This window comes from Aquila chrysaetos, chromosome 5, assembly GCF_900496995.4.
Source record: "Aquila chrysaetos chrysaetos chromosome 5, bAquChr1.4, whole genome shotgun sequence".
NCBI classification, from domain to species: Eukaryota; Metazoa; Chordata; class Aves; order Accipitriformes; family Accipitridae; genus Aquila; species Aquila chrysaetos.
The window spans coordinates 14,074,396-14,090,977 of NC_044008.1; the positions used below are offsets into that span (position 1 = coordinate 14,074,396).

At 39.8% G+C, this 16,582-nt stretch overlaps 1 protein-coding gene across 3 annotated transcripts in view; it reads right to left on the minus strand.

Annotated features, from left to right (window-relative positions):
- SLC26A5 (solute carrier family 26 member 5) overlaps positions 1–16,582 on the minus strand; it is a 37,992-nt gene that overhangs the window by 2,654 nt on the left and 18,756 nt on the right. For 2 of the 3 annotated variants that reach the window (XM_030015241.2, XM_030015243.2), the window contains exons 5-18: positions 14,979–15,089; positions 14,247–14,428; positions 13,553–13,717; positions 11,341–11,493; positions 10,004–10,086; positions 9,762–9,909; positions 7,901–8,014; positions 7,515–7,592; positions 5,937–6,032; positions 5,052–5,158; positions 3,799–3,868; positions 2,238–2,330; positions 1,176–1,298; positions 72–284 (exon numbers count right to left, since the gene is read on the minus strand). In XM_030015241.2, coding sequence (XP_029871101.1) covers positions 72–284; positions 1,176–1,298; positions 2,238–2,330; positions 3,799–3,868; positions 5,052–5,158; positions 5,937–6,032; positions 7,515–7,592; positions 7,901–8,014; positions 9,762–9,909; positions 10,004–10,086; positions 11,341–11,493; positions 13,553–13,717; positions 14,247–14,428; positions 14,979–15,089 — 1,736 coding nt within the window. Of the gene's footprint in view, positions 1–71; positions 285–1,175; positions 1,299–2,237; positions 2,331–3,798; positions 3,869–5,051; positions 5,159–5,936; positions 6,033–7,514; positions 7,593–7,900; positions 8,015–9,761; positions 9,910–10,003; positions 10,087–11,340; positions 11,494–13,552; positions 13,718–14,246; positions 14,429–14,978; positions 15,090–16,582 lie in introns of those variants that run through there. The other variant, XR_005932517.1, reaches the window with a different exon arrangement.

Genomic DNA, 16,582 nt, shown 5'->3' on the forward strand with positions numbered 1-16,582 from the left:
CATTTATGTTCCCTGTTAAGTATCTCACAAGTTTTCTATGGGTTTTTCTGGGGAAAAAAAGCCCTACTTACTGATTTTAATGTTTTTGCTCCAACTGAATCCACAAAGTTCACCGGGGTGAAATCCAGAATTAAAGAGTGGATGTTTGTTTTGGGCTCCACAAACTGTTCATGCTCATCAGGAGACATGTCTTGTACACTAGCATCTGCAGATGCGAATTTTCCATTTACAGGTAACTCATCATTTGCTATCTCATGTTTTACACTTGCTTCCACGTCGTTACTCTGGGAGAGAATATAAATAAAGCTTAATGACAGCCAATGCTTTTTCAGTGTAGATCCCCTTCCTCCCCATACTCATCTGTTCTTTCAGTCTTTAAAAGCTGTACAGCTCCTAACCATTACAGAAACTGGCTTTACATCCACACGTACTTCCATATCTTACATATATCAAGGTTTATTCTCTTATGCCCAGCCTTTCTACGGTCACATGCAAGCAGCTTAAAGCTGTTCTCTTAGGAGTGAATTACCCATTTCCTTCAAACACTGACACCTGTTCATATGTTTTTACTCCATTTCCTTGCCTTATCCCTGCTGATCCTGCCAAGGCCTATATATCCAAAAGAAGCAACAGCAATCATGCTCTTTAAGTTAGGCGTTTGGTTGGTTTCCCATTGTAAAAAGCACACACCAGCTCCCAACATGGGGGTGAATTTAAACATGCACAAAAGCACAAGCATGTTTCAAACAACCCTTCTCAATGTACCTGCCTCACTTAACCATGCCAGGATCAGCAGTGCGGATGGCACCTTTTTATTACAGGGGCTGCTAATTTGAATTAATTTTATTATATCCTATTTCTGCATGATTATTCCAAGTGTGTGGGGAGAGGCAGAGGTAGGGTCCCTCCAATTTCTGCTGACACCACTGCTGAGACAGTATGACAGGGTGGAAAGGCTCTGCTCCGCTATGTGCTACCTGAATAATCAGGTTCAACACAATTATCCAATCCAGCCGTGGATCCTTACGCTGTTCCCCCAGTAGCCTGTCCGCACTGCGCAGTGCTTGCTCCCTAAGCCTTTCTACCTGAGTTGCACCCTGCACCTTGTATAAACAACAATGGTAACACCAGAAAGCAGCAGCATGTTAGCTGATAAAGCGGAGGTAAATATTTACCGAAGAATTCACTAGTTTCAATACAGCTTTCTTTCTGAGTTCATTTGCCGCCTTTATTTCCCTGGCATGCCTCTTCTGGGCTTTTCTCCTTGCTGCTAATATGGCACAAGGATCCACTCCAGTCTGTCACGAAAAGAAAGCACAATCAGAGGAGATTCAGCTTGTTAGGATGACATTGCATTATCAATTAGCGCTGAATTCATCGCTGCCATAAATTTAAAACATAAGCCTGCATTGTTCAGCTTCCCTTGGTGGGGGTGAGAACAGTATAAAGTAAGAAGGAATAATCTTGGCAAGCACAATGTTAACAAGATGAGGAAGAGATGGATCACATTCTTTTCTTGAAATCAGAGCGCGCCATGTTTCAACCGAGTGCTGATTCGAGTGCAGAGAGCAAAGGCGAGAGAAGTGCATTTGGACATAAATTGCCAACACCTCTTGCTTTGTGAAGACAAGTACCACCCACCTGTTTTGTATAAGACTCATCATGGGAGCTACAGAAAAATTTTTCAGAAGTTAGTAAGGGTGCAATTGCTACCGGGTCAGGTAGTTCTGCCCTTAGCTAGTTCTGTTATTGCCATTCCCACCCAGTCAAACACTGGTTAGACAGGAGGCGAGGCATACTCTGCATGCAGGTAATTTGTTGCTCTTGAGAGGCATTGAATGCCTACAGTATTCCATGGTCTTGCACTCCAGTAAAGTTCGTTACCCACAAAAGAAGCTTTTACTCCCAGACATTTTGGTTTTGGTTCAGCAACTACTTATTTCCTTCTAAAAAAAAAAAAATGTGTTTGACCAGTTTGTGCTCTGCAACCACCAGACCTTCCATTCACAAGCAGTTAATATTAAGCTACTCTCTGTCCGCTTATTTCCTCCCACCATGTTGTTGCTTCCTAAGATGATTTGCAGTTGGCTGGAGAGTCACCCTCTCATGTTTTACTGATCACCAGGCTGAGAAACACTGTGCTAGGGGCTACACTAAAGGAGCTGAAAGTTGAGCATGTTTCCGAAGCCAGTTTGAATTTTCAAGACACAAGATATTAAAGAATTTGGTTTACTCACCTTTTTCTTCAGTGCACTTGTATATGACTCACTATTGGCAAAATACAGTGATGCATTAGCTTGAAATATTTTTATTCCAGGATATTCTTTAACCTAAGGAAAAGAATATTGGATGTGCACAGTTAAGTATTGCCTGCACTAGAAGAAAAGCACCTGTGTGATCACAAGACACATGAACATGCAGCAGCCCAAGAGCCAATTCTGAATGGCTATCAGCATGTGTCAAATAAAGGTTGGCACTGTCGTGAGCAAAGCCAATCAGGTCAGAACCTCCCCCTTTCCTGGTGTAATACTGCACACAATCCATGCTATGTAACATTTCTCCTTCTTTATAACAACGAAATGTACAGACATAAAAAGGAATTGAATGTTTGCAGTTCTCTGATACTGCTATCTGCAGCTGGTATTACCATGAGGAAATCCTGCAGATCTAGGAATGCTTCTTTTTAGCCTCCCTTTATACAGGCATAATGACTTATTTCTCTGTTTCTCTCTGTCCTTTTCTTTCTTGTCTCCTCAGGTACCAAAAAAAGAGCCTTTCAAATCTTTGGTTTTAAACAGGCCTTCAGATAGGCCTCAATATCACTTTTTTCCTCTACTTTAAATGAGTCATCTCTAACCAGGCTGCACTCTGACATTTTACATGCAAATAGCCTGGCCAGCAGCTGAGATCCAGCCTGCCATATGCTGCCAAGCCCATCTTTATACAGGAGGAGGAACGCTAGCTGCATTCAGTGTAACAAAAATGGGAGTCTCCTCTTCTTTGCATACAGCTATAAACATGCTCACATATACTTTTGCTTAGTATCATATTCAAAGCGGAACTGCTGGTGAGAGAATGTTTTCAGATTACAGAATCATCTTTTCCCATAGGTTTTTACAGACTGGTTCCATAGTAAAGGGGGATGTAGCCTTCATAGCAGCATCTCTGAGAACATGACAGAGAGTGCAGAAAATTGTAGTTGCTGTTTGTGAATAAATACAGAATGTTTACATCCATTATATTGATAAAATTTACTGCTTTTACCAACTTTTGGTTGAACAAAATGGCATTTATAAGAAGCTAAGTGCATGGCAAGCAATTGTGTCATTAATCATGTATATTTAATGAGCACGGGATGGGTGGAGGCAGGGAGATGCTGTTTTGAACAGTTCGTGCAATTCTGAAGAACATATCAGTTTGGATCCTGGGTTCCATGGATTTCATGCAATATTGCCACAAAAGTAAAGAAGGTGGCCTTGTACGCGCTTGTGTACATAGCAGGTTTAGCAGTGGTATTCCTATAAACCTTACCATTTTGTACAAGCTAGTACAATGGAACTAGGATAAAGGTTACTTTTGATCACCTCCTGGTCAAACATATATACAGTATGAAAAGCTAGCATTTTCAACAAAAAAGCTTTTGCTACCAAAATCAAATTTATTTTCTTTCCCTTCAGCACAGGTGAATGCTAGGCAGACAGCACTATATGTGCAGTATGGTAGGGCTAAGCAGAAAATTGCCACAGTTGTCTTTGCTCACTACATAAAACTCTTCAATGCAGAAGAATACACTCCTACCTCTTCGTACTCTTCCACATCACAGTAGATGTCAGTGTCAGGAATCTGACCAAGGGTTCTGTATTGAGGCCTAGAGAGAAATGGAAGCAACTGTTTCAGTATTATCCCTTATAAAATGGAAAAGTGAGTGTTCAATACAGATTGAAACTTATTTTAAATGGTCATTCTGCAGTGCCTGTCTTGTACAGGCTTATCTAAATGTGGGCAAATGCAGTGGGCAGTTTACGGCAGGAACAGAATAAAGGGGCCAGTTGGTGACTAGACAAGTTTGCTTCTGTCAATGCAAAAACAATTTATAAACTTAGCACTGTAATGTTATCATTTTCTGAAAAGCATAGGCCAAAGCATGCAAAGGTACAGGGCAAATTCTCTTCGGCATGAACTGGTGCAACTCCATTGACTATCTTGCAAATACGGAAACTCATACTGGCAGAATACATGCTGCAATTTCAAAGAGCCACTCTGCTCCCAGGACAACACCTGAGGAGATAAGTATTCCCAACTCACAAGCAGTGTGACAGCAAAGTACATTACTGTTCTGTTTGCAAGAACAAAACAATATAGAGATGGCAGAAAAATACTCTTATTTACGCAGAGCAGAAATCTCAGAATTTGGTATCATTCCAATGCAGACCGAAACCTAGACTTTTATACATTTTCCACCTAGATGTCCCAGACCTTGAGCCTAGAAGCCTCACATGACAGTCCTACCCACACATGCAAGAAATCATTTCACTGTAGACCTGGAAAGCTTCACAGTAAAAGCTTTGTCACTTTGAATGGGGAGAGAGGAGAAGTGATTTGACAAACTAGAAGGGCAAGCGCAATTTTTTGATAAATTAGAACTTTCTTATAAAACGTTCATCTACTGATAACCTGACGCAACTTCTGCTTGACTGTGACAGTGCACACAGAATGTAATAATTTACTGAAACTGTCATCAAGCAGATTTGAAGGTCTAAACTCTAGGCATTAAAAAAAGTAAACAAGAAGATTAACCAATGTAAGAAATCGAAAATCTTCTGTTTATCTTTGAAACGGCAAGTTCATACCCTCTAGAAATTTTGTTCTCAGAAAAATAAAATGTGAACCCTGGATCAGAGCCACAGGGCATGACCTATATTATGAAGCAGATTCTCTACTGCATGCAGTTGAAGAGAGTGGAAAGGTCTTCTGCTTATTTGTACCGCTTAAACAAACAAAACCACATAGAAGATCAGCAAACACTAATTTTGATAAAGAAGAAATCTGACCTTTGTGTTCTGTAAATAACGGTTATCATTGCAAACGCTACTGCAGTAAGCAAACCATAGTCTAGTCCCAGGAAAAGAGAAGCCACAAAAGCTACCACCCAGATGGCCTAAAACAAAGAAAAGGTCTGAATTATTATGCATCCTCTTCTGTTAACAGCAAAAACAATAGCATAATTCAACCTCAAAACCTACATATCACTTCTGTTCAGGAATAGGCTATAATGTAATCCAACATGATAGCAGACTGTAATTGCCTTAACCTTTCAGAAGGGCATAAAAGCTCAAGGTGCACTAACATAACATCTGACAAATTGTCACATATTAATTAATGCCTTAAGTCCTGTTCTCCAAGGAATCTTGTGTTACCACCAGACTCCAAATACCTTAGGATGGAAACAGTATTCAAGGCCTGCAAGTAGCTCTCACTTACTTCCACCAGCCAGTTAATCCAGGAGAAAAATGCTACCACAATGATCCCTCCGATACTCTTAGTTCTGGCCCACTCGAGCCAGGTTTTTGCTTTGTCTTAAAAGATGGCAAATACCTTCACGTAGTTTTCTTTGTTAACTCTGTTTTTCAAATTCTTCTCAGACATTCCCACAGTCTCCAGTGCAGTTCCTATAGCAACACTGAAAAGCTTTGCTTTTACTGCAACCAAACTACTTCTGACCTGAGTTAAAGGTTGTTGAACAACAACAAAAACATTCTTGACTGCAACAGATCACTCTCCTAGGGTACTTACAGCTCCATGTCTTATGTTCATCTGCAATGCAACACCAATTTGTAACTCCTTGATAAGTTCCTACCCTGTTTTGGGGGTTACGAAGAAGAGAAGCCATGAATTTAATACAGTAAAATATATGCACTGAGCTGTGGATTACTCACCAGCTCAATCTTACTGGTTCTCCAGAAGTGCGCAACATCTCCAAACTGTTTAAACATTCCTTTCAGGTTCACCATGACAATTGCAGCTAGCACTGTCTAAGAATATTACACAAATGCAATTTTCAGAAGCAAAATAAACCCAATGCCAAATAAGAACTTCAAAGCATCACAAATAACTCTATTTCTGTGCTTTGTACAACTGATAAATCTACTGAGCAGATGTTCAATTTAAAAAAACCAACTTTTCAAGTAGTTCAGTGGAGATATGCTTTTACTGCAGCTGCAGAAATGGCAAGCCAGTCAGTACAGTTTGATTTACTCTTTCCTGTCAAGAGAAATCACATATTCCCGAGCTCCATGCTGCTGCAATTATAGTGCCTGTAGTGCCTGAAGCAGCTAGACTATAATCTCAAATTCAAGTTTCTCTACAATATATTGCAACAATTCCTGCAACAGTCATATAGGTGTAACCCAAGGTACATCTCTTATAAAAAGAAACAGGAATTGCATATCATCCTATGCATGTCACCAGAAACAAACTTTTTTTTAAAGTCAGAATATATTTATTCACATAAATATATTTTTATACAAATAAGTAAAACTGCAGCAAAACCAACTCATTATGCTGACCCACCACCCAGCCCCAACCCTTTCCTAGCTGAGCTATTACTTTCTTTTAAATTTTTAACCTCTTCCCAGAATTCCTATGCTGCAATCAAATGCGGCCAGCAGGACTAAGGAAGTGATTGTTCCCCTGTACTCGGCACTGGTGAGGCCACACCTCAAATACTGTGTTCAGTTTTGGGCCCCTCACTACAAGAAAGACATTGAGGTGCTGGAGCGTGTCCAGAGAAGGGCAACGAAGCTGGTGAAGGGTCTAGAGAACAAGTTGTATGGGGAGCGGCTGTGGGAACTGGGGCTGTTTAGTCTGGAGGCTGAGGAGGAGAGAGAGGCTGAGGGGAGACCTTATTGCTCTCTACAACTACCTGAAAGGAGGTTGTAGTGAGGTGGGTGTTGGTCTCTTCTATCAAGTAACAAGCGATAGTACAAGACGAAGTGGGCTCAAGTTGCGCCAGGGGAGGTTTAGATTGGATATTAGGAAAAATTTCTCCACCGAAAGGGTTGTCAGGCATTGGAACAGGCTGCCCAGGGAGGTAGTTGAGTCACCATCCCTGGAGGTATTGAAAAGACACGTAGGTGTGGTGCTTAGGGACATGGTTTAGTGGTGGACTTGGCACTGTTAGGGTAACGGTTGGACTTGACGATCTTAAGGGTCTTTTCCAACCTAAATGATTCTAAAGGGGAGTTGTTTGAAGTTATAATTTTTATGTTCTAAAGACAGAGTCCAGAATGTCCAATATTAAAAACAATAACAAAAAATATGCTGGATCCTTCAAAATTCAAAATATTATTCATTTCTAGTCTAACGTATAGCAAAAATGCATACAAAATTTAAAGGTTTCTGGATCAAGGCCTAACTGTATTGCTTACTAATCATCCCACAATCTCTCTTTTAAGCAATACTCACTGGCCTCTGTTCACTGACAAAGCAACGCCTAAGAGGCAAAACTCCCTTACCTGTGGAAGTGGTTCAAAGACGTATCCAATAGCCACAATTACCAACAGAACCATAATTGAAGAGAGAGCACCTGCAATCTGAACAAAAGAAGCCCAAAATGATTTATAAGTGCCCCCAAAGGGCAGTATTACCGATTAGCTAACCCCTCTTGTGCTTGTCACAAGGCTGGTTGTTCAAGTGACTTTTGATCCCTCCCACTCAGTTCACCCCTTTTGGCTGTCGTGCAGCTTTCTATCCTGGCCCAATCTGGATTTGAAACATGGGAAACTCCAGTTATTCCTTCTGCCCCAGGTAGAGAAATCTGGCAATCTAGTGAAGCTTCAGGCTCTAGCTTTGGAGCTCCAAAAAGCAAACTTTGTTTGGCTCAAAATTTGGGTTTACATACCTGAGTTTTCCCACCAGTGCTTTCCTGGACAAGACTTCGAGACATTGAGCAAGTGATTGAAAAGCTTTGGAAAAATGACCCCACAGAGTTGCATATTCCCAAGGCAATAAGTTCCTGTGTTAAACAATAGAGCAAAACAAAAGGCAATTATACCTAGCAACTGTACAAAGCTGGAGCTATCAATACATATTAATAACCACATCTTATGTACAGTGCTTTCTAGCAACCTTACTATAGAGAATAAACAACCTTATTGTAGCTTATACTTGTGGTTCTTATACATGTGCTAACTGATGCATGTTAAATCATCTTTTAAATAAAGTACCTCATGAAGTGCTGGAGACATTTCCCATCCGTAAATGTTACAGTAATGAGTCAGACTGAAAACTAAAATGAATGACAGCATTGCTTGTTTTAAGGATTTCTTCAGCTTGAGGATAACTTGGATTTTAACCCTGAATATACATGGAAAATAGTTTCTCATACAAACATTGTTCTTTGCTTCCCACCCTAAACTATCTGTTTAGTACTATTAGAACCAAGAGCAGCCTTGGCTGTGTTTCCATGGGAGGTAATCCATTGCTGTACATGAAAAAAACAATGTGTGTCCGCTGCTTCATCAGGAAGATCTCACATGAGAACTGTTATTGTGAGCAAGATCAGAGCTCCATCTACCTCAGTACTGTGCTTCTGATGCCTAAGAAGGTATTTGTTTGTAATAAGGCCTCCCCAGGTTACTCTGCATCCTGCTATTTGTAACTGAGATGATTTGAGTTATATGTTTTGAACAGTTCTCAATGAGTTTTTCTCTTTGCATTTGTACAATGCTTTTTTGGTCCATTTAAACACTCAGCATGCACTGCATCCTGTGACAAGGAGTTCTATAGTTTAACATCCAGGTGAAGTAGCATCTGGCACCTCCTGAGGAAAAGATCTAGATGCTTAACTTAGGTCAGTGATGATTACTTTAACTAATATAAACAGAGCTGATTCCATTTATGCAGCTATGGACTTTTCTCTCTTTGGGTAACAAAGAACAATGATGTGAAGGATGAGATTCATCTGACCAGATGTAAAACTCTGTAGGTTAAGGTCATTTAAACTCCATTTACTCTCAGAGGAAGACAGCCATTTTGAGAAGGTGGAACAGCTGATCTGTACTGTGTCAGATGCTTGCTCTAGGACATGCGTTACAGCATATGAACTTTCTGGCTTCCGTGACACCACAACAATATCAACCAATAATCCAGCTGCAATACTGATTCTAAATTACACAGGAAGGACAGGGTAGCTGAAGATGACATACCATTTTAGTTTTAGAGAGTCCCTAACCACAGCCTTTGTCACTCAAATCATGATAAGAATGCTAACTATGGATAGGGCCAATTGCTGCCCCAGAAAATGACGAGCTGCCTATCTGCAATGGGTGGGAATAAAAAGAAACTATAAAACATAATTGGAATTTCTAAACCTTAGGTAATAGTTCTTTGACAATTAAAGCATTGTATTTATCACATGGGAACTCTATGCTTTGCTCTATTACAGAAAACAGAGATAAAGTAGCTGGCCATCAGGAGAGTAGGCTAAGTAATTGCTGTTCCTACAATTAATATTCATGCATATGTCTAAGTCTAATAGAAGCAAGTTTTCAAAAAATGAAGCTAAAAGTGAAACTGGTTATTAAAACACAGCCAGAAGAACTTAAAATAATTCCTGGGATTTAAATGTGTAGGCTGTCAAAAACCTGACCTGATTTGTCTATGAAAGAAAAACTCATTTTTGTCCAATATCCCATTCTATGTTAATGATGTAACAAAGGTGCTACTGAGAATTTTCAACAAAGCAACCCCAGTACTTTTACCTGATTCCCATCAATGGTGTAACCATGTTTAAGGGCAAAGATCTTGGCCATTGATACAGCCATTGAAAATCCAACTATTGCTATTGCTATTGCATCCACAAATATTGCTGGGATGAGCTGAATCTCGGGAACTGCTGGTGCACGTAACCTTGGAGATGAAATAAATGTTTACAAATTACTATAATAAAAGCTACATGCCATACGGAAAAGGTATAGTTTGAATAAGAATATATCATCCCTACCCTTGAGGAATATTCCCAACAACATCCACTCTGTATGACTCACTCAGATTCATTCCAGCTGAAACTCCTGTGCCAATAATTACCTAAAAATCGACAAACACATTTGTAAACATCAGCTAGAAAGAGATAAAGCCACCCGAAGAACTAATAACAGTTAGCTGATTATGAATAATATACACAAGGGTTTACATTTCTTTGTCAATCAATTTTCTAAGAGTTAGAGGATAAAGAAGCAGATAAAAAGGAGGAAGTATCACGATTTTCCCTCCATCAGGTTCAACCCTCACTGACTTTATAAAGTTTTCTTGGAAACAGTTAAATGGAACATGCTATGGTATGATCTGAATCACTCGAATTCCCTTTGCCTGAGCCAAGCTGAGGCAGAATAGTGTATTGAGAAATTAAATGCAAGGACAAGCCAAGGACGTCTGCACTGCCATATTTTCACGTGCATAACTTGCATGCTATCTGTAAACAGAACTGCTGCAGCAGCAGTGAAAGGAACAGGTGTAAGATCACTTTGCTATTGCCTTACTATCAAACTATACCCTATTACACCACCTCCACCATCTCTCAACAGCATCCCTTTTCTTTGTTCCTTCTATCTAGATTGTACCCACACCTTCAGTTATTCCCTTTCTTGGGTGTGATTTTGTGCAGGTTGGTTGAGAGCTCTAGTTATCCAAGAACTCATTTTAAAATCCAATCACTTTTCAAGGTGAAAGGTTATCAGAGATGTGGGCTTTGTGTGTATTAAGATAGTCTGCTTTATGCATGTATTTTAGAGTAGTCATTCAAAACAGAATCAATGCTGCAGTCATTTATCAGTCTCAGAAACAGAGAAAGGAAGGTTAAGTAGTAAATCCTACTGGTTCCTGCTCTTCTTTCTACCACTGCATTTTAAAAAGCAGGCAGGCCCCACAGAACCTCTGAAACAGGCATCTGTAAGCACCTTCCTTCAGGAGGGGGTTCTGAGCTCTTGGACTCCGAGTGGGAAATGCCACTTGGAGGCATATCTTGCAAGAGAATCATTCAGGTGCCAAAACTCCAGGATAGAGTGGGTTTTACAACAAATCTCTACCTACCCATTTCCATAGGGGACTGTGGGTGTTTTTAACTGGGTTTTCAATTCTTCTTTGGGAGCTTATGCCTAAAACTTGGGCATGTCAGTCTCTAACCTTATGAGTATCCAAACCTTCAAGTGGATCAAGCATCAAACAAATTATGTCCAACCGAAGTTATTCTAAAGCTCAATAAGGCTTGATAGAAAATGAGATAGTTTCTACAGCTTTAGAACAGTTATATGATTTAGCTGTAGAATTTCACAACTGGCTTACCACAATGATCTCCATAGGAATAGGAACTGGGAGCTTCTTCTTAAACCGGAGATTGATTTCCTTTCCAATCAACAATAGAACAATGCACGTTAATCCAACAATCAATGCAGCAATATTGGTCGTTGTTATTTCTGAAAGCACAGCAGCTATGCTCTGTAACACAACAGAAGTATCATAATTATTCCTAAGAAAATATAATCTTCATGGAGATTTGCCATAAAAGAGTAACTTATACACTGCTGTTCAGCTGTGTTTTTATTCTGCATTGATAACCACCGTGAATCAGTGCCTCACCAAAATCCCCATTGTTCCCACAAAACACAGAATTTCAGAGTATCTCAGTGAGGGAGATGCACTTGCAATCATCTACAATATCAGTCTTCCTCAAACGGGGCAAAAATTTGGAGAAAAATCCACTATGGGGAAAAAAGTCTAAACTAAACCATATCCCTTATCTTCAACATTTTCACAAATACTTCATACTGGCAGCTACCTGAAAACAATAAATGAAAACTCCTCCTAATACCTTCAAATATTCTTTGGCAAGTCACATCTACTTAGAGCTGCATAAACCATTCTAAAATGATAAGGCTGCTGATACAACCACTGAGGTTACCATAGCAATATGATTAAATAACAGTAATCTTGCAACACTGCTGGCCATTATTAACTGGTGATTATTCCAAATATCTTTTAGTTGAAAACACTATTAAAAGGGTGTTAAGAAAGAAAGCTTGCTGGAACATGCAAGTTGCTACAGGGTAAATGATTTCCTTACCAATTACTGCTTGTTATTCCACTACATTTAAAAAAAAAAAAGACCTCTGGAGAGGTCTTTGAAAGAAGCTATACATACCCTTCTTTAGACATAAGGAAAATTACAGCAACTATCAGGATATTATACATTTAAGATGTCCTGGTAGTACATCTTGCATGTGTACCTTCCCTCCTATTTGTTTAGCAGTTAGTATGTCTGGTTTCCAGATTAGTGAACTAAACAGCAAATTTAGGAATAAATCATTAGTGCAGCCTTGTTTCCAAAAGGTTTGTAATATCTGCACAAATATACAAGAAATATTCCCACAAAGTATTTTCTGTAGCCTCCATGTAGTCGAAATCCTGAAGCTTCGTTATTGCTGAGCCATCAATCTGCTCAAAAGCTTGGGTTTTCACAGATATCTGAGATCTTCCCTATTCTTCCACTCAGGAGTTCTTGTCTGCAAAATCAGAGCATTGATTTTGTGATAACAACTTGGGGCTTCCTACACTGGCAGGCAAATCAGATTCAGATGCATTTCAACTCTGCTTGTTCATAACAGCAAGAAAAGTAATGCTCATATCAACTTAAAAGCTTTAGTTGTGATTTCAATTAGAAACGTCCCTTTAAACAAATAATTTGCTGCATGGGATCCATTACATTTTTTTCAGAGCCCAACTGTCAATTTTAAATTCAAATGAACTTAGAGCTTTTGGTTTTACTTAAGTCATACTAACCAAATCATAGCTTTACACCGCATGGCTTTTATTCCATCCTCTCGCATCACTATGTGTTAGACAGAAGGCGAGTGGAAGATTAAGCTATGAGCTATGTCAAATACTGGATCCCTACATGCTCTGAACAATCAGTTTTAATGCTTAGGTTCTTTGATAAATAGCAATGCTTTACACTGAGTGTCCTTATTTCAAAACACTTTTTCCCACTACTCTAAAGAACAGGTACATTTATCATGCCACAGCACTTTGTGTCCAACCACACTACAAAACAGCTTACAAACAGGAAATGAAGAATACTCCCATCAGAACTGTGTGTGACATTAAAGAAACACAGACTGGGCAAGGTTCTAAGAATAACATTTCCTAGCTTTGCAAAACATGTCTGGTCTACAGTGAAGCATTTTAGTAGCACATTTTTCCACTACGTACAAGAGACTTGCTTCAGTGAACATTATCTGCTCTTATTACAAAACTACATTAAGCAGAATCCTAAAATCTGCCCATCTCAGACCGTGCTGATCTATCAAGTCACACCCAAGCTGCACTTTAAGATGCTCATATATTGCTATGGCACTTAAAGACCTCATACCCAGTTTTGAATACTGCAGCATTATTCTACTTAGTGCCAAAATAATAATAAAAAAAAAAATAGGAAAAGGCTTAAGTACTAGATCCAGACAATGCAGAATTTGCATGTTTAGTAAATGTAGTTACTCACATATACAACTGAGAGGGGTCCACTGTATCGGTTAGTCTTAATGCCAAGGAGATACTTTAACTGAGATGTAAAGACATGAACCGCAGCAGCAGTAGTAAATCCTCGCACCAGAGGCTCCGTTAGATAGATGGCTACAAATCCAAATCGAAGGAGACCTAAACATAACTAATGAAGAAGAGAAATATTAACTATGTGACTCCCACCGTAGCCTGAACATCAGCACTAGGTAGCAGACAGGCCACAGGACACCTCTTCTTACCTCGATGCCCAAGCCAGGTGAGGCAAACCTGAACTTGGCCTCTCTAAAGCCACAGTTCAGTAAGCAGCCATCAATGCACCAAATCTCCCATGCCACTGGCAGGTGCAATGTGGGATATGGGTAAATATAGGTGTTTGTATGCATTTATGGACAGATTAGAGAACATCAGGTTGAGTTTTTCTGATGGGATAGGAAAAAGTGAAAAGGGGGAGGTCCCATTTTTCCCAGCCAAGCCAAGATGCCAAAGACTTGCCTCCAATGTATCCCTCCCCACTTCTGTTACGTGGCTGCCACGAAGCAGCCTGTGTTCTACACAGTGCAGTGCTGAAGCAAAAGTCTATTGACAGGGGATCCACTGTGACCCAGCACCCCTTGGAACTGCAAGCCTAGCAGCAACATCTGAACTGGCCCTTACAGCAAACTGCAAGCACATACCTGGATAATTCCTGAAAGAAAGGCGAGAGTCACAGCTACCTGTACCCTCTTGGTATCCCTAGCATGGTAATATTCAAAGGAATCTGTAACATTAGTAGAATTATAGCCTACAGAAATAATTTCATCAGGCACTTGTCTCACAGCAACGCCGCCAACCATCATACTAATCACAGCAAAAGTGCCTGAAATAAGAAGGAAAGGAAAATAATTGTTTAAAATCCTGGCAGTTTTTTTTTTTTTAGGAGTCATTCTTATTAAGAGATAAGTGGAATTAAACTGTAATAGTTTTCTACTTAAATATTGTATTTTTTAGTCCCCAAATCTGCTCCAATACTCAGCACCATTAAAGCAATTAGATGGTGAACATAGACCTCTATGGTAAATAAACACCATCATTTTTTTCTATCCCAGTTTCTATTATGCAAATTAAAGATTCATCCTGACCACACAGACAGCTGACTGCAGTGATGAAATTATAGTTCAGGAGTTCACAGCACACATTTCTAGATCTAATCCAATAAAAGATGCTGTTCTGTTCCTTCTGAAGTAGGATGGATAAATTAACAACAACAAAAAAAATGCTAATGTTTGACACATTTGTGTTTCTCCTATTCACTTAAATTTGAATTTATAGAAAACAACTACACTTTCTATTTATCCAATTTTATTTTTTACAACTTTATTAAACACACATGCACACACACAGACTTTCAGTTATCCATACATATATACCTATTGATATGTGCTTGGAGGTTCCAAAAAAAGTATATAGAAAGACAGGATAAAATGAGGAATATAGGCCAAATACTGGGGGAACAGCTGCCAGCAAAGCATATGCTAAACCTAGAAAACAAGACACAAATGTGTATGTTAGGCAAATGACAGAAAGCATCTGAAGCAAAAGGATTTAAGCCTAGTAAAATTGAAATCACCTAATAGGAAGTCTAGTGACATATCACAGGTTTAAAAAACAAGAAGTCTTGCAAGGAATACTATTTAATATGTAAAATACTGTAGGGCAGTGCCTAGAAACCTGATGGTTTGAGTCAGGAAACCAGAAGTCTCTAATTACAGGCACTGCAGGTGTGTGAGTGGATGTTTTTGTGTACATCTGTGCACCAGTGCACTCATTGTTTTGCCTTTTGGGCTGGAAGTACTTCTTAAAAGCCAACAAACACTTTTTGTTGCTTTTGTTTTCATCTGTCACAGAATGTAAATAGAAACACCCAAAACCAGTGGAACATGTTTGATTTTTCTCCTCCTTTTCTCATCAGACATGATCTTCATGGTAATCTATGACTAATTAAATGCTTCCCTCCTCCCTCACCCCAGAACGAGTGGGATGACATAACAGTTTACGTTTCCACAAAATATGCTCCAAAATGTAAAATAAGCAGAGAATCATTGCTTGCAATCTGTAAGGTCATAGAGCTTATACAGTCTGGTATTCTCCCCCAAAATGAAGTCCTTTTTGTTATTAAGCCCCGTCCAGTTCCACACGGTGGAACTGCGATCCACACCATTCCTATTTGTAGTGGGGGCTGGCAAGCACAGCAATGGAGCTGTGGGGGAACAGCTCTAAGGGACACCGGGGAGGAACACTTCCCACGGTGCTCCCTCTCTGCGTGACTGAGTGTATGCTTATCACAGGACCAGGCTCACAAGCAAATTCTGGGCACCACGTGATATGGCGCATAACCGTCCTGAGCAGTTCCAGCAACATCAATAGTTCTATATGGCTTGCTTTAATGAGAATTAGACACCAGAACTGAACAAATAGGCCTCGAGAAGAAAACGCTGTGTCCTGGCTTGGCTTGGTTCTCCAATTCACTTTTGCAAGTGCAGACTCGTGACACCTGAGGAAGCCGTGCGTTTTTACCACGCTTGGGCAGACTGGTCCAAGTTAGGACTGAAAAGCTCAACGGTCTAGTGCAAATTATAAAAGGAGGCAATGGTTCACCTGCCATGGAGAGCTAGTGATAGTCGAAAACACCTCTCCCTATTAATTTATTTTTAAGTTGAGAGACAAAGCATCAAGTTACAATGAAAGAACAAAACCAGGAAGGGATCTTCTGTGTCATCCAAGCACGCTTGTGCAGTGTAATAGCTCACATGGCCTTGCTCATGCCCTAAGCAATGTCTGAGTCCTAACCAAGAATTCATATTCCTATCAGAACTGGACTGATGATATCGTTTATTCTCCTGCAGCAATGAGCTTTTCATTAAGTACTTCTGAAACTCACACCACATATATTCTCTGCCCCAGGGGCTACCCCTCATGCCAAGAGTATCATTAGAACACCCTGTATCATAACAGCCTGGCCTTTAACATGGTG